Raw genomic sequence first — 25,064 nt, 5'->3', positions numbered from 1 at the left:
CCTGCACGCTTGGCATGTGCTATGAAATTAATAAATGCGAAGGACAAACCCTTCGTATATGCGGACAAAATTTTGCATGTTCCTGCTTTTCTCATGGTCGGCTGTTCCTGTCATTATTTTTAATTTTTTTAGCCAACATATATTCCTTTATAAAATTTTGAAGGCACTTTAAATCAAAAGGGGTAGCAAAGCGCACCGTGTTCAGGTACTTTTCTATAAGAGTCACGTTGCATTTTCTTAGATGCCCTTGCAAAAACTTCTTACAAAAAAGTCGATCTATGTTTTTAATTTGGTAACTCTAAGGAAAATATATTGTGTAATACATCATCAAATGGGACCAATCAAATCAAACACAGAAAACTGAAAAGTAGCACATGTAACTTTGTTTGATTTCCGTGAAAAAAAACTTTCTATTTTTCATATAATAATCTCCTTTTAACATTCTCATCATTGCGAACTAAAAACCTCCAAGACAAGTTATTATTAGTTCACCTAAATAAAATACTTTCATTGCTATTATTATTATGATTAATTTTTTGTCCTTTTTCCATTTTAGATGAAACTTTATAATCGAAATTTTGCCGTTGGTGAACGGATTGAATACATGGGCTGGGTGAATGAGGGTGTCATCAACAACAACATCTCATGGCAAAGTTATAAACCTCGATTTTTAATACTTAAAGGCACGGAAGTCATGTTGTTCGAAACCCCACCGGTAAGCAACCAAAGCTGAAGCGAACACAATCAAACCAAAATCCATCCATATCATTTGTCCACAAACGTTACAAATCGAATCTGCCAACCTATGCCACAAACAAAAATGGGAACACAAACAAAACAAAGTCATACGAAACAAAAAAAAACATGAAAACTTTTCCCAAAACAAACATCTAAGCAAAAGTCCAACAAAAGAAAACCTAAAAAAAAAAACAAGTAAAAAAGCTGTAAGTTCGACCGGACCGAACTTTGATTACCCTTCACCATTTGGTACAAATTTAACAATTTTCAAAAAAATAAAACCCCTTAAAAATTCTGTTAAAATCTTGAAGATACCTAATGTAGCCGTATATTAGAGTCTATACTACGACGTGGACCTGCATAGACAGCTTTTATCACAAGCTATTACAATATTCAAATGCGAAAATCTGTTTATAATGTAGCTAAAATCATCAAAATACCGAATATAGGGAGGTACCATGGTGGCTAAAAAATGTTGATCTGCACAGACAATTTTCTGTCATAGGCTGTAGTATTCATTACGAACTTTAAATCCGAAATTTGAAACAATTCCCGTAAATAATGTCGCTAAAATCGTAAAAATACCAAATATCGGGGGGTACCATTATATGGAGCCTATACGAAGGCGTGGAACTGAACAGACAATTTTCTGACATAGGCTGTAGCATCCATTAAGAACTTCAAATACAAAATTTGAAACAATTCCGGTGAATGAGTTCACTAAAATCATCAAAATTCCGAATATCGGGGGGTACCATTATATGGAGCCTATACGAAGGCGTGGACTTGCACAGACAATTTTCTGTCATAGGCGGTAGCATCCATTACGAACTTCAAATACAAAATTTGAAACAATTGCGGTTAATGAGTTCGCTAAAATCATCAAAATACCGAATATCGGGAGGTACTGTTATATGCGGGCTATACGAAGACGTGGACCTGCTCAGACAATTTTCTGTCATAGGCTATAGTATTCATAACGAAATTCAAATACCAAATTTTAAATAGTTGCGGTAAATAATGTCGCTAAAATCATCAAAATACAGAATATCGGGGGGTACCGTTATATGGGGACTATACGAAGACGTGGACCTACATGGCTCTTTTTCTGTATTAGGATGTAGTATCCATTACGAGCTTCAAATACCAAAATTGAAACAATTCCGGTAAATAAAGTCGCTAAAATCATCAAAATACCGCATATCGGGAGGTACCGTTATATGAGGGCTATACGAAGACGAAGACCTACATGACCCATTTTCAATACCAAAAGTACTGCAGACATAGTATACATTTGTGTAAAATTTTATCAACCTAATTCATTTCGTTCGGAAGCTAGAGTGATTTCCACAGACGGACGGATAAATCGACATAGAATTTTATGCTGATCAAGAATATATATACTTTGTGGGGTCTAAAATGTATATTTCGAGGTGTTACAAACGGAATGACAAACTTAATATATCCTCCATACTATGGTGGAGGGTATACAAATTGTGAAAGAAAAAACTTTTAGTAACAAATCAAAATGAATATGGAACAGTGCCATCGGCTCCAAATATTAAACTTATCTTTATGCAGGTGGTTGTGTGGTGGAGTATTTATAATTCAGTTTCATTTCCGTTGTTTTCTGCCTTTTTGCCTGGACAAAGTTATTATGTCGAAATAAATTGAATGCATTTTCATGGAAAATAAAGAAAAAAATATTACACTAGCATTTGCATTTTATTTAAATTAGGCTTCGTCCATTACATACACACACATGCATACAGACCAACAAATTGAATTTTATAGCAGTATAGAATATATGCCTTTACACAAAATGCATACATTTGTTGTAATTTGTTGTTGTAGAAATGCATTTAATTTTATTCATATCAAAGATGACAACGGTGATGGTATTGGATTCCTGGTGTGCGTTAGAGGGATTTGTGCACATTTTTGTCGAATATTAAGTTATGGTAATATCGCTATTATACAAAGAATCTTGGGATAACGAGATGTTAATGTTGTTCAATCGAGGTGAATTGAACAAGAGTTGGGTGCTAATTTTTTTTTTTTTTTTTAAATTTATTTATTATCTATTTTGTTTTGTATTCCTTTATTTATTTATGTTTTGATAATTTGTATACCCTTCACAAATTGTCATTGCTTTTGTAACTCCTGGAAATAAGCATTTTAGACCCTCCACCTTGGAAAGGATTTTTGTCCTTCCGTATGTAACATCAATAAATATTCGTCGTAGCCCCACAAATATATATATATATATATATATATATATATATATATATATATATATATATATATATATATATATATATATATATATATATATATATATATATATATATATATATATATATATATATATACAGAATATATATATTCATAATCAGAATAAAATTCTAAATCGATTTAACGATGTCCGACTGTCTGCTGTCTGTTAAAATCAAGATACAGCTCATATTATTTGACGTAGAGCGTCTAAAATTGGCAGAAAAAATTGTATTGTACACGGTTGCCCATATTCCACGGGCCCATGTTTTTTTTTTTTCATTCCAATCGACGAGGCTTGTCCGCAGGCAACATTCTTTGCGTCTATTGAATTTTGTACGGGAAAAAATGCAAATCAATGCGAATAACCCGTTGTAAAGTGGACCGAGCCATGCCCAACTGCTGAGAACGGAGTTTTTGGGATGTTATTGGGGACCTCTCAACACTGGCTTGTACGGCAGCGATATTCTCGGCCGATCGCCTTGGTCGACATTTATATGGCCTCTTCGGATTAGAAAGAGCCTTACCAGTCGAAAATTTTTCGTATAAACGCTTAATGGTGTTCTTAGAAGGCACACTTCTCACATTTTTTAATGTTTTAAAAGCACGTTGAGTTTTCACAATTGACTTCTTCTGTTGAATGTAAATTTTAAATATTTCAAAGAGCTCGCGTGGCGTGTGTTGGTTCATGATAAAAATCTGCTTGGACTGACGCTTCAAACGCGGTATGTCATTAAGCGATGTGACATCTCTGTCAAAAGTTATGGCGTTACCAGATGGGTCCGTCGAATATGGGCAACCCTGTATCTAGAATAGTTGGTATTGAAAAGAGACAAATTAGTCAACGTTTTGGCATAGTCCCCAAATAACTTTCCTCCCGATATTCGGTATTTTGATGATTTTTGCCACATTTTTTACGGATTTGTCTGAAACTTGGTATTTGTTGGTCATAAGGGGTTCTAGCTCCAGTGGCGAAACATCGTATATATAGGTCCACGATTTGCGATAACCCCCATATAACAGTACCTCCCGATATTAGGTATTTTGATGATCGTGTTTCCTTTACCCAAAGGTGGAGGGTATTAAAAGTTTGGCCCGGCCGAATTAAATGTTTTTTTTTTTTTTTTTTTTTTTGTTTTTGCTTGTTTTTAAATATTATTGAATAAAAGCAAAAAATGTCGGAAATAGCATCACATTTTAGAAAAAATATAGATTTATTCGAATTGGTCACCTTTGGCACGAATGGCCGATGAAACCGTCACAAGCTGCCCAGTGTTGTTTTGGGGAATTTTGGCCCAATCTCGGAGAAGCGCCTGCTTGAGGTGATTGACACTTTGGTATTTTTTAGTGCCAACCTTGCTTTCCAAAATACTCCAGACACAGTCCAACGGATTGATATCCGTAGATTATGGTGGCCATTGTGAGCTGGAAATGAATCGAGGAACCTCATTTTGTAATAATTCTTGGGTAGCGCGTGCTGAGTGCGATAGTGCCGAGTCCTGTTGAAATATCTAAGGTCTGCGGCCAAAATGTTTGCGTGCCCAAGGCTTAAATACACCCTCCAGAATATTTTCGCGATAATATTTGGTATTTATTCTGTTGCCATGGTCGATTAATACGAGCGGAGAACGATTATCGGCTGTTATGGCGGCTCTTGAATTCTGGTGACAAACTGAAGGTCCACATTTTCAGCTGACCTCTTTGACAAGTAAACACGATCATTTTGTTTGTTTACAAACTGCTAGACAACGAATGTTTTCTCATCGCAGAAAACCAAATTCGGCAGTTCACCACTTTCGGCCAAGCTAAGCAACTCTTTAGCTCTTTTGAGTATATTTTCTTTTTGTTGCGGTGTAAGTTCTTGCACTTTTTAGAATTTCAATGACTTTACCCCGAGCTCATTTTTCAATATTTGCCGAATGGAATATTGCGATATGTTCAGCTCACGGGCCCTTCTTCGGCCATTGCGACGCGGGTTTCGATCAAGTTGCTTTTTTACTTTTCGAACCATTTCTACTGATGTTGCTGTTTTTTTTCGTCCACTTCCTTGACGTCGGGCTACGCTACCAGTATAACGGTTAATAGGAATGGTACTAGACACAAAAGATTTATTCACATTTAAATGCAGGAGTGCTCTAATGATAGTCGTTTGCGGTTTTCCAACCAAATATAAAGAAATCACACTATCACGCTTGAATTTCATCACGTATAACTTTTCTTCTGGAAAATTCTCACCAAAATACTTTTCTACGCTTTTAAACAATATAATGAGCTATCACTGGAATAATTTTAGCAGCTTTCGGACTAGTGGCTTGGAAATGACAGCAGTCTTAAGTTGGTTGCAGGTTTTTTCATCTCACCCTGTAGACTTTTATGCTGATCAAGAATATACATACTTTTTGGGGTCTAAAATGTATATTTCAAGGTGTTACTCCATTCTATGGTGGAGGGAATAAAAACATATACTAAATTGAACGAACCACTCAACATCCATCGTGCATTTATGCTATAATTTCCATAAAATAACTGTTGCGGAAATGGAAGTCCTATGCAAACACACACATTCTATCATCGACTCGTACCGTCAAGTTTCCATTTATGATTTTCGTTCATTTTTATGGGAAATTGCATATGAAATAACATTTCGTTTTTTGTGCTAAAATTTTCATTTTAAATGCACATACATATTGCAATGGCTGTATGTGTTTGTACCCATGCACGCACACACTTACACACACATCTGTATGTAGACAATATTAAATAGGGCAATACATTAAAGTGTAGGTGTCTATTTGAAACGAGAGTAAGAAGGACTGTGTCATCAATGTTGCACAGTGCTGTAAAAAAACGCTAGGAGATTAGTTACATAACAATTGAAAGTTGCGACAAATTATATGGTTTCTTTCTAAAGCTGTAAAACACTTATTTTTTGCAGAGAGATTAACACCACCATTTTAATGTTTTGCAATATTTACTAATGATAATTTTTGGAAATGGCAAGAAGTGAGAAATGTTGGACACTGCATTTTGCCAAAGTCGTCAGATCAAAGAGCTAAAAAACCAATTGACAAACATTTTTTCAGGAATGCAATTATGATATTGCTAGCAATCACCAAATGCTGCAAAGCTTTCATTTTGGATTAAAACAAGTAAAATAGTATCAGTAGTAGTATATCGACTACTTCTTGTACTTTATATGAGATATGTGCATATTTTCGGAAAATGGAAATATGCTTCAGGTAACAGATATAGCGGACCGAAGTATTCCATTTTCATACTTCCTCTAATACAGAAAAAATATATTGGTATGTGCAAAATTTGAAGGAAATCGAACATTCGTATCCAATTTTATGCGAAATCGTAAATTCCGCCAAAATAACATATTCATATCAGAATACTGGTTAAGAGAAATATTTAGATATAGCAAGTTGTAAAGAATCATCGACTTGTTTCGCAAGTTATGACAGTTATAAGTTGGCAGATGTATATCATCTTCACAACAGATCTTGTGTCAGAAAAAAATGTCTGTATGTGGGAAATTTGAGGAGATGGATGGATGCATTTGAATGCTTTTCTCGAATACCTTGAGCGTTTTGTTTTAAAAAATTCTTGAACCCTATGTGAGGAGGTGCCAGAAAAAATGGTCCGATTTCTACCATCTTTATAACATATCTTGTGTTGATGAAAATATTGAGAAGCTCCAAGTCTGACTAGAATCGGATGTTAATTTTGCGTTTTGTTAGCTTCATAGATATTCAAAATTTTGACCCTTTGTGGGGGAAGTACCAGAAGGAGAGGACAGATGCATTCCATCTTGGCACAGGACCTTGGGTTAATAAAATTATTGGGTGATATGTGAAATTTGAAGACAATCGGTCTCTTACATCATCCAAGTCTGACTAGAATCGGATGTTAATTTTGCGTTTTATTATCTTCATGGATATTCAAAATTTTGACCCTTTATGGGGGAAGTACCAGAAGGTGAGAACCGATATATCCCATCTTTACACCACATCTTAAGTTAGTAGAAGTAATAATTATTTAAAATGTTGACCCATTGTGGGGGAGGTGCCAGAAGGAGTTGACCGATATTGCCAATTTTCACACTTACGTACTACGCAAATATTAAGATTTGAAAAGTTCGGATCGGATTATCTTTCCTCTTTCTGTGCAAAAAAAATATATTTTTTAAAATTTCGACTAATTGTGGAGGAGGTACCAGAAGGAATGGACCGATATATTCCATCCTAACATCACACCTTGGGTTAACATCAGTATTGGCATGTGCGAAATTTGAAGACAATCGGACTCTTATATCACATTTAATAAGAGTTATAAATATTCAAATTTTTGACCATTCGTGGGGGAGATACTTGATGGAGTGGACCGATATTGTCCATTTTCACACTTGATCTAGCACTGACGCAAATATTAAGATTTGCAAAGTTGGTGTAAAATTGGATTACCATTACTCTTTCTGTGCAAAAAATAATTTTTTTGGAAAATTTCGACCTTTTGTGGGGGAGGTTCCAGAAGGAGTGGACCGATATTGCCCATCTCCAAACTCTATCTAAGTTTGACAAAAATATTACGATGTACCAAAATGTACCGTGAGCACCAGCCAGACAGACAGACGGACGGACGGACGGACATCGCCAGATCGAATACAAATGTTCTGAAACGAATTTGGTCCAAACCAACCAGCCAGACAGACGGACGGACGGACATCGCTAGACCGACTCCAAATGTCCTGAAACGGATTTGGTTCAAGGAGACCTAGGGTCTAAACCCGTTATTTCGACTAGATACGTTTTGACCGTATCAAATGATATACAGGGTTGCCCATATTCGACGGACCCATCTGGCAACGCCATAACTTTTGACAGAGATGTCACATCGCTTAATGACATACCGCGTTTGAAGCGTCAGTCCAAGCAGATTTTTACCATGAACCAATACACACCACGCGAAATATTGAAATTTACATTCAACAGAAGAAGTCAATTGTGAAAACTCAACGTGCTTTTAAAATATTAAAAAATGTGAGAAGTGCGCCTTCTAAGAACACCATTAAGCGTTTATACGAAAAATTTTCAACTGGTAAGGCTCTTTCTAATCCGAAGAGGTCATATAAAAGTCGACCAAGGCGATCGGCCGAGAATATCGCTGCCATAAAAGCCAGTGTTGAGAGGTCCCCAAGAACATCCCAAAAACGCCGTTCTCAGCAGTTGGGCATGGCTCGGATTATTCGCATTGATTTGCATTTGTTCCCGTACAAAATTCAATTGACGCAAAGAATGTTGCCTGCGGACAAGCCTCGTCGATTGGAATGGCCCCAAAGAAAAACATGGGTCCGTCGAATATGGGCAACCCTGTATACCCTCTGTAATAGAGGATAATATGAAATTAAGCCAATAGGAGAATACTCATTGAATCCTCAACAATAGAAAAAAAAAACAAAAAAGTACATTTGAATAAATTTGTTTTAATTTTAATATACTTTTTTCCTTTTTGGACCCATAGTACCTCCACAAGAACGGGACTAGCAATAACATTACTGGCATTTAAGCAGTCACATGTGGTTATTACTATTTGATTGCTTTAAAAGAAGTGGAACAAACGTAATGAGGAGAATGAGAGTACTCTTGTAAATTGCATTTGAGTTATAATGATTGTCTCCTAATGAAATTTTATTGGTCTACATAAGGCACACATGTGTGTTAAGCGCATAATTATACCCTCTGCCATATGGTTAGAGAGGGTAATATCATTTGATACGGTCAAAACGTGCCTAGTCGAAAAAGTGGTTTTAGACCCTAGGTCTCCTTGGACCAAATCCGTTTCAGGACATTTGGAGTCGATCTAGCGATGTCCGTCCGTCTGTCTGGCTGGCTGGTGCGCACGATAATTCTCGAAGGGAGTATCGGATTTGGTCCAAACTTGATACATCGTAATATTTTTGTGAAACTTAGATCGAGTTCGGAGATGGCCGATATCGGTCCACTCCTTCTGGTACCACCCCCACAAAAAGTCGAAATTTTCAAAAAAAAATATTTTTTGCACAGAGAGAGGAACGCTAACCAAATTTCGCTCCGACTTTGCAAATACTAATATTTGCGCCAGTGCAGGTCAGGTGCAAAGATAAACAATATCGGTACATTCAATCAAATACCTCCTCACAAAAGGTCAAAATTTTGAATAATTACATCTCTTATAAAATATGATTTAAGAGTCCGATTGTCTTAAAAATTCACACATTCCATCATTTTTATTAATCTAAGGTCTGGTGTAAAGGTGGAATACATCGGTCTACTCTTTCTGGTACCTCCCCCACAAAGTGTCGAAATTTTCAAAGCAATAATCCGATTTAATGCTACTTTGCAAATCCCAATGTTTGTGTCAATTCTAGGTCAGGTGCAGAAATGGATAATATAAGTCCACTCCATTAAGTTCCTCCTCCGCAAAGCGCCAATATTTTCAATAATTACAACTCTTATAAAATGTTATGTAAGAGTCCGATTGTCTTCAAAATTTACGCATCCCCAATATTTTTATAAAACCAAGATCTGGTGTTAGGATGGAAAATATCCGTCCACTCCTTCTGCTAAATTTTGAGCATCCATTATGCTCAGAAAACGTGAAATTAACATCCGATTCCATTTGAACTTGGCACATCTGGATATTTCTATCAACGCAGGATATATTATAAAAACGGTAGAGATCGGAGGGTTCTTTCTGGTACAAAGGGTCAAAGTTTTGAATAACCAAAACATTTGTAAAATACGAAATCAGGGTCTCGTTATATTTAACGCATTCCATTATTTCTACTAACACAAGATCTGTTGTGAAAATGGGATATATCGGTCTACACCTTCTTGTACAGAACAGAAACACATGTGCAGATCTTCCAAGAGAAGATCTACAGATCATTCAAGAGAAGATATACAGATCTTCTATGAGATGATCTACAGATCTCCTATGAGATGATCTACAGATCTTCTATGAGATGATCTACAGATCTTCTATGAGATGATCTACAGATCTTCCATGAAAAGATCTACAGATCTTCTGTGAGAAAATCCACAGTCTTCTATGAGAAGATCTACAGATCGTCTACGAGAAGATGTACAGATCTGCTATGGGAAGATCTAATGGTATACCATGAAAAGATCTATAGATATTCTAGGATCAGTTCTACAGATCTTCTATGAGAAGATCTACAGATTTTCTATGAGAAGCTCTACGGATCTTCTACGGAAGATCTAATGGTATACCATGAAAAGATCTATAGTTATTCTAGGATCAGTTCTACAGATCTTCTATGAGAAGATCTACGGATCTTCTATGAGAAGCTCTACGGATCTTCTACGGAAGATCTAATGGTATACAATGAAAAGATCTATAGTTATTCTAGGATCAGTTCTACAGATCTTCTATGAGAAGATCTACGGATCTTCTACGAGAAGATCTAAATAACTTCTATGAGAAGATTTGCAGATCTTCTATAAGAAGAGCTTTGATCTTCCATGAGAAGATTTACGGTTCTTCCATAAAAAGATCTACAGATTTTCTATAAGAAGATCTACGGATCTTTTAGGAGAAGATCTACAGGTCTTCTATGAGGTCTTCTGATATGAGAAGATCTAAAAATCTGTTATGAGAAGATCTAATGGTATACCATGAGAAGATCTATAGATATTCTAGGATCAGTTCTACGAGAATATCTACGGATCTTCTATGAGTTGATTTACGGATCTTCTATGAAAAGATCCACAGATCTTCTATGAGAGGATCTCCTGATATTTTATGGGAAGATCTCCTGATATTTTATGAGAAGATCCCCTGATATTTTATGAAAAGATCTTCGATGAATCTTCTGTGAGAAGGTTTTAAAATTGGCTGGGAAAGACTCTATAGGTCTTCTCAGGAAATCTTCAAATCAATATATTTATAATTCATTAACTACGGAGATTCATATAAAACGCCCGACCCATCCTAGCGTTCGCTAATGAATATTTACTTTTGCGAATTTACATAATTACATTTAATTTTTATTATTATTTATTTTTTTCTCGTGGCATCATTAATTAAAAAATATTCAACAACAATAATGACAAATTATGCAAATTGCGAAACGGCAAAACCTTAAAAGGAGAAATATTTTCAATTGATTGTAACTGGCAGCAGGTACGACGTGTTTTACACAATTGAATTCAAATACCATAATAAACATCTGACATTGCTGCAGATAATCCGTATCAAACTGTAATGTGTAATTACTACAATTGTTGGTTGTGTGGTTGTTGTTGCTGCTGTTATTATCGGACAGATTTATTAATTATGGTCATTACTATCAGTATGAAGAGGATTTAAAGTTTTGCAGTGGCATTCTTTTGAAAGGACTTGTTTTAATACAAAATTGAAATGGAATGAAAAGTGACAGTTTGGAAATAACTTTCATTTGTAGATTGTAGAAGAAATTATAATGAGATTCTTATTTGAGACTGGTCGATGATGTTTGCTATGTAAAATTTCTCAATGAAAAGGGATCATTTGAATATTTAATATTTCTGAGAAATTAAAATCATATATCCTCTAATGTTTCATGAATTTATACAATATTTTATTTTAATATTTAAGTTTCTCAAAATGTTATTCTCTAATACATTACTATTCTCAAACTCTCATTGCCCGCAAACTGTTGATGGCTGTGCCCGTTTTTATACCCTACACCACATAGTGGTAAGGGTATTATGTCTTTGTGCATTTGTTTGTAACATGGAGAAGGAAACGAGATAGACCCATAGTTACTTTTGAGAACCTTCATAGAATCACTTTCTGAGTCGATTTATGCATGTCAGTCCGTCTGTCCGTCCGTCAGTCCGTCTGTCCATGTATTCTTGTGAACAAAATGCAGGTCGCATTTATTATCCGATTGAGATGAAATTTTCCAAACAATATTTTTTTGGCCCAAGGACGAACCCTATTGAAATTGGTGAGAATCGGATCAAATTTAGATATAGCTCCCATATATGTCTTCATCCGATTTCGGGTTAAATGTGCACCAAATGTCCACTATCAGTCCAAATTACCTGAATTTTGGCACACCCAACCGAGTTCGGCCTAGAAGCAAGTATATCAAATTTGGAGAAAATCGGTTCAGATATAGCTATAGCTCCCATATATATCTTTCATCCGATTTGATCTTTAAGAACCTCACATTCCTACTATGCACTCCACAACCGTGATATTTGGTACCAGGTATTAGATGGAGCACAGAAATAGCTGTTTTAAATTTTATCGAAATCGGTTCAGATTTGGATATAGCTTCCATATATATCTTCATCCGATTTCGGGTTATTTGACCACCAAATGGCCAATATCAGCCCAAATGGCCCGAATTTTGGCACATGTGATCGAGATTAGACTTAAAGCAAATATTATATTCGTAATATGCACTCCACAAGAATGATATTTGGTACCAGATAAAAGATACAGCCCAGAAATAGCTGTTTGTAATTTTATCGAAATCGGTTCAGATTTGGATATAGCTTCCATATATATCTTCATCCGATTTCGGGTTATTTGACCACCAAATGGCCAATATCAGCCCAAATGGCCCGAATTTTGGCACATGTGATCGAGATTAGACTTAAAGCAAATATTATATTCGTAATATGCACTCCACAAGAATGATATTTGGTACCAGATAAAAGATACAGCCCAGAAATAGCTGTTTTAAATTTTATCGAAATCGGTTCAGATTTGGATATAGCTTCCATATATATCTTCATCCGATTTCGGGTTAATTGACCACCAAATGGCCAATATCAGCCCAAATGGCCCGAATTTTGGCACATGTGATCGAGATTAGACTTAAAGCAAATATTATATTCGTAATATGCACTCCACAAGAATGATATTTGGTACCAGATAAAAGATACAGCCCAGAAATAGCTGTTTGTAATTTTATCGAAATCGGTTCAGATTTGGATATAGCTCCCATATATATCTTCATCCGATTTCGGGTTAATTGTGCACCAAATGGCCGATATAAGTCCAAATGGACTGAATTTTAGTACATCGGACCAAATTCAGCCTAGAAGCAAGTATATAAAATTTAGTGAAAATCGGTTCAGATATAGATATAGCAACCATATATATGTTTCATCCGATTTAGTGTTTTAGTCCCTTACATTCGTAATATTCACTCCACAACCGTGATATTTGGTATCAGGTATTAGATGGAGCACAGGAATAGCTGTTTTAAATTTTATCGAAATCGGTTCAGATTTGGATATAGCTCCCATATATATCTTCATCCGATTTTGGGTGATTGACCACCAAATGCCCGTAATAGCATCAATTTTGGCAAATCCGATCGAAACTAGCTTAGAAGCAAGTACGCCAATTTAAGTAAAAATCGGTTCAGATATAGCTATAGCTCCCATATATATCTTCATCCGATTTCGTGTTAATTGTGCATCAAATGGCCTATATCAGCCCAAATGGCATGAATTTTCGTACATAAGACCGAATTCAGTCTAGAAGCTAATACGTCAAATTTGGAGAAACCCTGTTTAGAGATAGCTATAGTTCATAAAATGCACGATAGAATTAGATAGATTTTGATTTTGTACCAAATATCTCATAGAGCTCTGAAATGCCCTGTATAAACCTTTTTACGAGAGCTCTACTAAATATGCATAGTGGTGTAGGGTATCATATAGTTGGCCCCGCCCGACTTTTGAGCTTTCCTTACTGGTTTCTACATATCCTGTTCAGCTTGAAATGTTTATATTTTCCGACATTTTTTCAAATTAACTTTGAACATTTCATAATTATTGACATTTGTAATACCCTTAACATTTTATCGTCACAATCGCAACGTAATTGTTTATTTCATAGCTACCCTGTCATAAGTACCTCGATGCGAACGTACTTCAGACCATGCTTTCTATCTATATCCAATTATCATTGTATCAATAAAATGTCTATCATTCATTCGCACTCCAACCCACACAAATTTGCCAGCCATCAAATATTCAAATATTCAAATACAACCACAGGGTCTATGTCTTGGTTGGCAACGTAAAAAATATAATACAGAGTGAGATAAAAAAATCTGCAACAAAGTCAAACGCCATAGTATCTACATTTAATTTTGAATAAAAAGCAAACAAGTCAAAAAGCTGTAAGTTCGGCCGGGCCGAACTTTGAATACCCTCCACCATTTGGTGAAAATTTGGCAAATTTTCGTGGGGGGGTGTACCGTTATATGGGGGCTATAGGAAGACGTGAACCTGCACAGACAATTTTCTGCCATAGGCTGTAGTATTCATTACGAACTTCAAATACCACATTTTAAATAGTTTCGGTAAAAATATCGCTAAAATCATCAAAATACCGAATATCGGGAGCTACTGTTATATGGGGGCTGTACGAAGACATGGACCTACATGGCCCATTTTTTTGTCTTCGGCTGTAGTATCCATTACGAACTTCGAATGCCAACTTTGAAACGATTCCGGTAAATAATGTCGCTAAAGTCATCAAAATACCATACATCGGGAGGCACCCTTATATGGGGGCTATACAAAGACGTGAACCTACATGACCCATTTTCAGTACCATAGACAGACATAATACACATTTGAGTAAAATTTTATCAGCTTACTTCACTTCGTTCGGAAGCTGGAGTGTTTGTGACAGACGGATAGACGGACGGACATTGCTACATCGACATAGAATTTTATGTCAATCAAGAAATTTGTGGGGTCTAAAATGTATATTTCGAGGTGTTACAAATGACAAATTAATGACAAACTTAATACGCTCTCCACACTATGGTGGTATATGGAGAATGAAAATATCGGAAATAGCATCAAATTTTAAAATAAGTTTCGATTTGTTCGAATTGGTCACCTTTGGTACGAATTATGGCCTTCAAACGGCCAAGGAAACCATCACACGATTCCCGAATGTTGCTCTGCGGTATTATGGCCCATTCCCGGTGAAGCGTTTATTTGAGGTGATCGACACTTTGGTATTTTTTTAGTGCCAGTGTGCTTAACAAAATACTCCAGACACAATAGTCCAACGGATTTGTATCCGGAGATTTTGGTCACAATTGTGCACTGGAAATGAAGCGAGGGACTTCCATTCTTGGATGGCGGGTGCTGAGTGGGATGGTGCTAAGTCCTCTTGGAATGTCCAAGGTCTGCGGCCAAAATGTTTGCATGGCCAAGGCTTTAATACACCCTCCAGAATATTTTCGAGATAATATTCGGCATTTATTCTAATGCCACAGTCGATCAATGTGAGCGAAGAGTGTCCATCGGCTGTTATGGCGGCCCACAACATCACCCTGGCCGTGGCTTGAGTTCTGGTGGCCAACCGAAGCAGCAAATTTTCAGCTGGCCTCTTTGGCAAGTAAACACGATCATTTTGTTTGTTTACAGACTGCTGGACAACGAATGTTTTCTCATCGGAGAAAACCAAATTCGTTAGTTAACTACTATCGAGCCAAGCGTTAGCTCGTTTAAGTCTATTTTTGCACTTTTTGGAATTCCAATGGTTCATTTTTCAATATTTGCCGAATGGATTATTGTGATATGTTCAGCTCACGAGCCATTTTTCGACCACTGCCACGCTGGTTTCAATCAACTCGCTTCTTTACTTTTCGAACCATTTCTGCTGAAGTTGCTGTTTTCTTCCGTCCATTTCCTTGAATTCGGGCAACGCTACCAGTATCACGCTAACGAGCGATTTTACGAGACACAAAAGATTTATTCACATTTAAATGCTGGAGTGCTCAAACGATAGTCACTTGTGGTTCTCCAGCCAAATATAATGAAATTACACATCACGCTTGAATTCCATCACGAATAACTTTTTTTCTGGAAAATACTTACCAAAATGCTTTTGTACGCTTGTAAACAATATAATGATTTGTCACTGGAATAATTTTAACAGCTGTCGGACGAGTAGCTTACAAATGACAGCAGTCTGAAATTTGTTACAGTTTTTTATCTCACCCTGTACAAAATGTTTGATACGAAAAAACAGCAACAAAAAATGGGAATAAAAGTTTTATGATCTTTCTTTACCTTGACAACTAGACCGAATAGACAAAAAATATGGCTGGCAAATAAAAAAAACATGAGAAAACTTTTATTATTTATAAGTGCCGAAACGTTTGGCTATAGAATTAATGTGGGGAGTTTGAATACAATAAAGTGAGTATGTTTAAGAAACATGGAGGGTTTGACAATCATTTAAAAATAAGTGTAATGTTTTTTGTGAAAATACTTTTCCTTGAAAATATATTTATATTGTCAAGCATTTATGGAAAGGAAAACGGAAAAAGCCATGAAATAGGAATGGCCATCAAATACCAATAACACGTCAGGATGTTCATTCGATATTTTTCAATAAATAAAAATGGATTTAAATATATGAGGAAATAAATAGGCAAGGATATTTTCAGAAAATATTACATATATTTTTTATTACTTTTAAAGAAAAAGTAAGTTATTTTAAAGATATTTTTTTAAGAAAAAAGGCGTGGATTGAAAAAAATATTTATTTTAAAAAGTATCTTTATATGTGGATTTTTAAAAATTATCTTTTTAAGAAAAAAATTTACGTGGATTTTCAAAAATTACTTTCTTAAGAAATAAATAGGCGAGGAGTTTTTAAAAATTATTTTCTCAATAAATAAATAGGTGAGGATTTTTTAAAAATTATTTTCTCAAGAAATAAATAGGCGAGGATTTTTTAAAAATTATTTTTTCAAAAAAAAAATTGCGAGTTTTTTTTTAAGACATAAATAGCCGTGGATTTTTTAAATATTATTTTTTTAAGACATAACAAGGCGCGGATATTTTAAAAGTTATTTTTTCACGACATGGATTTTTTAAAAATTATTTTTGCAAGACATAACTATGCGCGGACTTTATAAAAAATAATTTTTCAAAACATAAGTAGGTGTGGACTTTTTAAAAATTATTTTTGCAAGACATGACTAGGCGCGGATCTTATAAAAATTATTTTTTCAAGCCACAAGTAGGCGTGGACTTTTTAAAAATTATTTTTTAAGACATAAATAGGCGTGGATTTTTAATTTTTTTTAATAGGCTTGTATTTTTTAATTTTTTTTTTTTCAAGAAATAAATAGGCGTGGATTTTTTAAATTTTTTTTCAAGACATAAATAGCCGTGATATTTTTAAAAATTATTTTTTCAAATAAAAATTACAGGGCGTGGATTTTTAAAAATTATTTTTTCAAGACATAAATAGCCGTGATATTTTTAAAATTATTTTTTCAAAAAAAAATTAAAGGGCGCGGATTTTTAAAATATTATTTATTCAAAAACAAAATAAAAGGCGTTTTTTTTTTAATTATTTTTTAATTATTATTAATTATATTTAAAAAAAAAAATTAAAGGGCGTGGATTTTTTAAAAATTATTTTTTCAAAAAAAAATAAAGGTCGTGGATTTTTAAAAATTATTTTTTCCAAAAAAAAAAAAAGGCGCTGATTTTTAAAAATATTTAAAAATTAAAAAAAAATTAAAAATTATTTAAAAAAAAAAAATAAAGGGCGTGGATTTTTAAAAATTATTTATTCAAAAACAAAATAAAAGGCGTGTTTTTTTAAATTATTTTTTAATTATTTTTAATTATTTTTTAAAAAAAAATTAAAGGGCGTGGATTTTTTAAAAATTATTCTTTCAAAAAAAATTAAAGGTCGTGGATTTTTAAAAATTATTTTTTCCAAGAAAAAATAAAAGGCGCTGATTTTTAAAAATATTTAAAGAAAATTAAAGGGCGTTGATTTTTAAAAACTATTTTTTTAAGACATAAGTATTATTTTATCAAAAAAAATAAAGGTCGTGGATTTTTAAAAATTATTTTTTCAAAAATATTAAAAGGCGTAGATTTTTAAAAATTATTCTTCAAAAATATCAAAAGGCGTGGATTTTTAAAAATTATCCTTTTTAAAAAAATTAAATGTCGTGGACTTTAATTTTTTTTTTTTTTTTTTTTTTTTTGAAAAAAAAGGCGTGAACTGGATTAAAAAATTAAACAGCTTGGATTTTTAAAAATGGATTAAAAAATTAAAAGCCGTGAATTTTTAAAAATGAATTTAAAAAAAACTAAAATGCGTGGATTTTTAAAAATTGATTTAAAAAACTTAAAAACGTGGTTTTTTTAAAATGGATTTAAAAAAATTAAAATGCGTTGATTTTTAACAATGGATTTAAAAAACTTAAAAACTTGGTTTTTTAAATGGATTTAAAAAAAATTAAAAGGCGTTGATTTTTAAAAATTATTTTTTCAAAAAAAAAAAAATAAAAGGCGTGGATTTAAAAAAAAATTAAAAGGCGTTGACTTTTAAAAATTATTTTTTCAAAAAAAAAATAAAAGGCGTGGATTTTTAAAAATTAGTCTTTAAAATAATTAATGGTGGCGGAGTTTAAAAAATTAGTTTTAAAAAATTTTAATAGACGTGGATTTTTTAAAAAAATAGTTTTTCCAGAAATATATGGGCGTGGATTTTTTAAAATTTATTCTTTCACAACAAATGAAACTAGAATATCTAGTCTATTCTTTATTGATTTCATTTTTGTACTGAATATTTTCAAAAATTATTTTTTAAGAAATAAATAGGAGTCATTTTTTAAAAATCGTTTTTCAAAGCAAATGAGACTGTGTATTTTCAAATTTCTAAAATTTGTTTTTTCTTCTTCTGTGAAGTTCCCTAAATGTTAAGGATTTTAAATGATTAAATGAAAATGATCAAGAGGTCTAGTGTACACTGAAGACCGTCGAAGCGCCTTTTGTACACTGATGATCTTCTAAAGGTGTTTTGTATGCAGTAGACGTTCAGAAGGCTCTCCATAGATCGAAAACGTTTTGGATGTCTTCTCAATTATATAGACTTTTGTAGGTCTTCTATACGCAGATGGGCATATGTAATCTTCTCTACGTCGAATACATCTTCTGTACACAATCTGGAAATATTTTCAGCATGGGAGACTTTTTGAATGTCTTCTATACAAAAATATCTTCTAAAACACTTTTATATCTCAAAGTCATTCTGGAGACTCTTATATAGAAGGTAGAACTTTTCTTCGTTATAATCTTTCATAGATCTTCTCATATGCGAAGTTCTGCAGAAGGTTTTCTTATTAATTTACAGAATATCTTCAGAAAGAATTTCAAGAAGACACATTGGATTTTTTAGAGTTCTCCTATGCATCAGAGAACTTTAGGGGGTCTTTACACCGAAAATTGTCTGGGGCCTTTATTACAAAGAAGGCCTTTTTAAAGCCTTCTGGAATTCTCTTTAAAGATGACCCTAAAAATCTCTTATATACATAATGAATCTTCAATACATAGAATGTCATCTTGAGGTTCACGATCTATAGAAGGACTTCTATTCGTGGGAGCAGTTTCCTCGCCTCCTTTATCATAGAAGAATTTCGAAGTATCTTCAAAATGCATAAAATCACTAAGAAATATTTCGAAAGTAAACCATCAAAATGTAATATATTCATAGACAGCTTTCTCCACCTTCAGGATTCATCCCATATATAGAAAATATTCTTTAGCACTTCTCAGATTCTTAGAGTCACTTGAGGCGTATTTTACCATTTAAAAACCAACAGGAAATATTCTGAATAATATGACAAAATTTACTCAACGAAGATTTTTAAGGACTTTAAAGTTAACATAATCAAGTTATTAATTTATTCCTCTATTCAAACAAATCCTTAACAATTCCCATCACAGATCATTAAATTTAAATCACTTTTTTAAAGCCCCTCAAATTTTATCTCCATTCCCCCCAAAAAACTAAAATCTCCCAGACATGTCTATCTATTACACTAATTGAATTGCCTCTACCAATTATTTCGTTCGTTCCCATCTTTACAGCTTAATGTTGCCGGTTTAACAAAGGCCTTAGTCGTTTATAAAGTCTATCAGACAATGTTTCGTGTTGTCAAGGAATCCGAAACGGTGGACAGTCGCCAGCACTGTTTTCTGCTGCAGAGTGCCGGACATGAGCCTCGCTACCTAAGTGTGGAGACACGACAAGAGCTATTGCGCATCGAGAACAGTTGGAATGCAGCCATAGTAACGAGTGTCATTAAATTGGGGGTAAGTAAACAAAAGCGAGGGAAGAGGATGACTCTCCCTTAACAAAACAAAAGAGAGAACAGACAAAATCCAGGCCAATACAATATTCCTTAATACTATCAGCCATCGCCATCAACACCAACATCACCCTCAGCCAGCCACCATGAACAATGAATTCATTGCTTCCATTAAAAATGTATCACACCCATCCACCACATATCCACCCAACACCTAGCTACCTTCCTACCTGTAACCCATTGTTTGGTTCGATGTGATGGTAAGGAACGAACCATTAACAATGCCGTTGTCACTATTCGGTTTCTGATGTTATCAACATCAAATCACAACACACAATACAAGACCACACTTTTGGACACGGATCGACAATGACAAAACCATTGTGGCGGGGTTTATAAAGTGTTTGGTTTTAAATATATTTATGTGTATGTCCTGTACAAACACATGTACTACAATATGGAACTTTGACTAAATACTAATGTATGTAGTTTTCTATTCTCTGCCAACTCGATTGTTGACATGTTTGAAAAATAATTTTTGTGAACACAAATTTTCGTGATTTTTCACCGACGAATGCGTGTATGAAAGGATTCTATCAACATGACATATAGAAAAGTTTTATAAATACAAATAGTTTATTTTATTGAATAAATAAATTCTATTTTTGTATAAAAGACCAAAAATCAGTTTTTACACATTGAACACCTTCAGATGATCATCTTCCAGTAAAAGAATTTTTGAATTCCTTCAAAAAAGATTCATTTCATTCCGTCTGTCTCCAGAAGAACTGCTACATGTCTTCTGTCCCCAGTAGAGCGGTAACAGATCTTCTGTCCCCTGAAGAGCTGCAGCAGGTCTTCCGTCCACAAAAGAGCTGCAACAGGTCTTCTGTGCCCCAGAAGAGCTGCAACGGGTCTTCTGTGCCCCAAAAGAGCTGCAACAGGTCTTCTGTCCCCAGAAGAGATGTAACAGGTCTTCTGTAGCCCAGAAGAGCTGCAAGAGGTCTTCTGTGCCCCGGAAGAGCTGCAAGAGGTCTTCTGTGCCCCGGAAGAGCTGCAAGAGGTCTTCTGTGCCCCGGAAGAGCTGCAAGAGGTCTTCTGTGCCCCAGAAGAGCTGCAACAGGTCTTCTGTGCCCCAGAAGAGCTGCAACAGGTCTTCTGTGCCCCAGAAGAGCTGCAACAGGACTTCTGTGCCCCAGAAGAGCTGCACCAGGACTTCTGTGCCCCAGAAGAGCTGCAACAGGTCTTCTGTGCCCCAGAGGAGCTGCAACAGGTCTTCTGTGCCCCAGAAGAGCTGCAACAGGTCTTCTGTGCTCCAGAAGAGCTGCAACAGGTCTTCTGTACCCCAGAAAAGCTGCAACGGATCTTCTGTGCCCCAGAAGAGCTGTAGCAGATCTTCCATCCCCAGAAGAGCTGTAGCAGATCTTCCATCCCCAGAAGAGCTGTAGAAGATATTCTGTCTCCAGAAGATCTTCTGCCCCCAGAACAGCTGTAACAGGTCTTCTGTCCCCAGAAGAACTTTAATAGGTCTTCGGTGCATAGAAGAGCTGTAATGGGTCTTCGGTGCGTTGAAGAGCTGTAATAGGTCTTCGGTGCATAAAAGATCTGTAATAGGTCTTCGGTGCATAGTAAATCTGTAATAGGTCTTCGGTGCATAGAAGAGCTGTAATGGGTCTTCGGTGCGTTGAAGAGCTGTAATAGGTCTTTGGTGTATAGAGATCTCTAATTGGTCTTCGGTTCATAGAAGACCTCTAATGAGTCTTCGGCGCGTTGAAGAGTTGTAATAGGTCTTCGGTCCCTAGAGGATCGATAACAGATATTTTATCTGTAGAAAACCGGTGGCAGGTCTTCTGTCCATAGAAGAGCTGTAACATATCTACTCTCAGCATGGTCTGCTATCAATGTACGGCGCTTGAAAATCCTTGCATGTATGGGAACCTTAAAATTTAAAATTTAGCTTTAATTCCCCTTCCTTGTAGTGTAATCCGCAATTGCCCTTTCATATTGTCATCTATTTAACGACGCCATAAAACTTCCCCAAACAATTTTTGTTAATGGATTAATAATTGGTTATAATTTTGAATTTTTCATGTCAGGGTCGCAATAAAGGGAAACAGAATGGAAAACTAACAAACGGAAATCGATAGTGACACATACAAATTACATACATACATATTAAAAACCTCAACACAGACATGACACGACAGCGACACAATTACAATCACGTTACGCAGACTAGGACTTGTCTGACCACCACACCACTCCACAGAAGCCAAAGCTAGGCAAACCTTGGCAAAACAGAGAATGGAGAAGCCCCAGACAAGCAAATTAATGGTAATTTCTTGTTATGGGCCCAGATAGCAGATGAATAATAGATAAACCACTGTAGGAGTATCTGAAAAACAAAAAACACAAAAAGAAAGTAAAACTGTCTGAATAGTAAATTCACTTGACTGCCTAACTGACTGACGAACTGGCGTATCAATGTCATGACATGCTTTTGTCTTTGGATTTTGTTTTTAGTTTTAGCATTTCTTGGCTGACCTTCATCACAGCCAGTGACAATTGTGTGTGATTTAAAAGGTAAGTGGTGGGGAAGTTGAGTGTGAGATGGAAGAAATTTTGACAAAATACTTGACAATTTCCGAGGCTTGTGTCATAAACATAAAGAGGCTTTTTGGAAAGGACCCCTGTAATTATCCAAAATATCCTAATGTTTATTTAATAGATATGTGAATTAGTTTGATTGATTACGAAAATGTTTTAATTTTTGTAAGGACTATCAGAGCTTAGGAGGGCATGTTAAGTTCGTCATTCCGTTTGTATGTCATCGAAGTAATAATAATTTACGACATAACAAAGTAAATATATTCTTGATTAGCGTACAAATCTAAGACGGTCCACGATATCGTATAACCTCCACATAACGGTACACACCAATATTCGGAACTTTAATGACTGTGGCCAAATTTTTCAATAAAATTGTCTGAAAATCCACAAAAAGAGTTCCTTCTGAGTGCTTTACCCCCTAGAAGAGTACTGTCTACATAGGACCACGATATTGTATATCCCCCATATAATGGTACCTCCCGATATTCCGTATTTTGATGATTTCAGCTACATTTTTCAATGGAATTGTCTAAAAATCCATACTAGAAGTTTTTTAAGCACTTTATCCCCTGGAAGAGAAATGTATATATAGGTCCACGATATCGTATTGCCCACATACAACGGTACCCCCCGATATTCGATATGTTGACGATATTCACCGGAGTTGTTTCGCATTTCGTATTTAAAATTCGTAATGGGTACTACAGACAATGAAAATAAATTGCGTATACAGGCACACGTCTTCGTATTGGCTCCATATAACGATACCTCCCAATATTCGGTATTTTGATGATGATATTATGATGATGTGATGAAAAAACTGCAAACAACTTCAGACGGTTGTCATTTCTAAGCCACCCGTACGACAGCTGTTAATATTATTTTAGCGACACCTCATTATATTGTTTACAAGCGAACAAAAGCATTTTGATGAGAATTTTCCAGAAAAAAGTTTTTCGTGATGGAATTTAAGCGTGATTGTGTGATTTCTTTATATTTGGCTGGAAAACCGTAATTGGCTATCGTTAGAGCACTCCAGCATTTAAATGTGAATAAATCTTTTGTGTATCGTACCATCGCTCGTTACCGTGATACTGGTAGCGTAGCCCGACGTCAAGGAAGTGGACGGGAGAAAACAGCAACATCAGTAGAAATTGTTCGAAAAGTAAAGAAGCGACTTGATCGAAACCCGCGTCGCAGTGGCCGAAAAATGGCTCGTGAGTTGAATATTTCATTCGGCAAATATTGAAAAATGAGCTCGCGGTAAATCCATTGAAATTCCAAAAAGTGCAAAAACTTACACCGCAACAGAAACAAAACAGACTGAAAAGAGCTAAAATGTTGCATCGCTTGGATAAAAGTGGTGCACTGTCGAATTTCGTTTTTTCCGATGAGAAAACATTCGTTGCCCAGATGTAAACAAACAAAATGATTACGTGTTTACTTGCCAAAGAGGTGTTTATTTGCCAAACAGGTCAGCTGAAAATGTGCACTTTGGGTTGGCCACCAGAACTCAAGCTCCGGCCATGGTGATGATGTAGGGCGCCATAACCGCCGATGGTCCTTCTCCGCTCGTATTAATCGACCATGGCATCAGAATAAATGCCGAATATTATCGTAAAAATATTCTGAAGGAACATTTGAACATTTTGACCGCAGACCTTGGACATTCCAAAAGGACTCAGCACCACCGCACTCAGCACGCGCCACGCAAGAGTGGTTGCAAAATTCGGTTCCTCGCTTCATTTCGAGCGCACAATGGCCACCAAAATCTCCGGATACCAATCCGCTGAACTATTGTGTCCGGAGTATTTTGGAAAGCAAGGTTGAAACTAAAAAATACTGCACAGCAGCATTCGGGCATTTATCGCATAATTTATCGCCAGCATAGTATATCAATAAATACACTTTTTCTCCTTTTCTTGTTTGCCCCACAGCCATTACCGTCTAATGATCCACATAATTCCTTTATTATCCGACTGAATAGCATCGTTTGTATTGCTGATGAGCAGTCCTTTCATGTAGGCTCACGGCCGGCTTTTTTCCCCAGTTTTTTCTTATCCATTCTTATGCCTGGAAATCTCACTGGAGGTTGCTTGTCGAGCTGTCTGTATGTCTGTCTCTATAAACATAAGACGATGACACATAAACTTAAAATAATATACACAGCAATGCTGAAATCCACAGACAGCCCCTTGTGAAAATATGCCGCACGAAAAAGAGACAAGGCAAAAAAGTAAAACTTTTCCATCAAATTTCATGAAAAATACACAAGTCA

At 35.3% G+C, this 25,064-nt stretch overlaps 1 protein-coding gene across 2 annotated transcripts in view; it reads left to right on the top strand.

Moving 5' to 3' along the window:
* The window catches only part of LOC101901649 (gamma-1-syntrophin), a 214,727-nt gene that overhangs the window by 145,895 nt on the left and 43,768 nt on the right, over positions 1 to 25,064 (top strand). For both annotated transcript variants that reach the window (XM_059120023.1, XM_059120022.1), the window contains exons 7-8: positions 557 to 715; positions 19,956 to 20,180. In XM_059120023.1, coding sequence (XP_058976006.1) covers positions 557 to 715; positions 19,956 to 20,180 — 384 coding nt within the window. The remainder of the gene's footprint in view (positions 1 to 556; positions 716 to 19,955; positions 20,181 to 25,064) is intronic.

This window comes from Musca domestica, unplaced genomic scaffold, assembly GCF_030504385.1.
Source record: "Musca domestica strain aabys unplaced genomic scaffold, Musca_domestica.polishedcontigs.V.1.1 16, whole genome shotgun sequence".
Classification (NCBI taxonomy): Eukaryota; Metazoa; Arthropoda; class Insecta; order Diptera; family Muscidae; genus Musca; species Musca domestica.
This window is presented reverse-complemented; position numbering and strand designations above follow the sequence as displayed.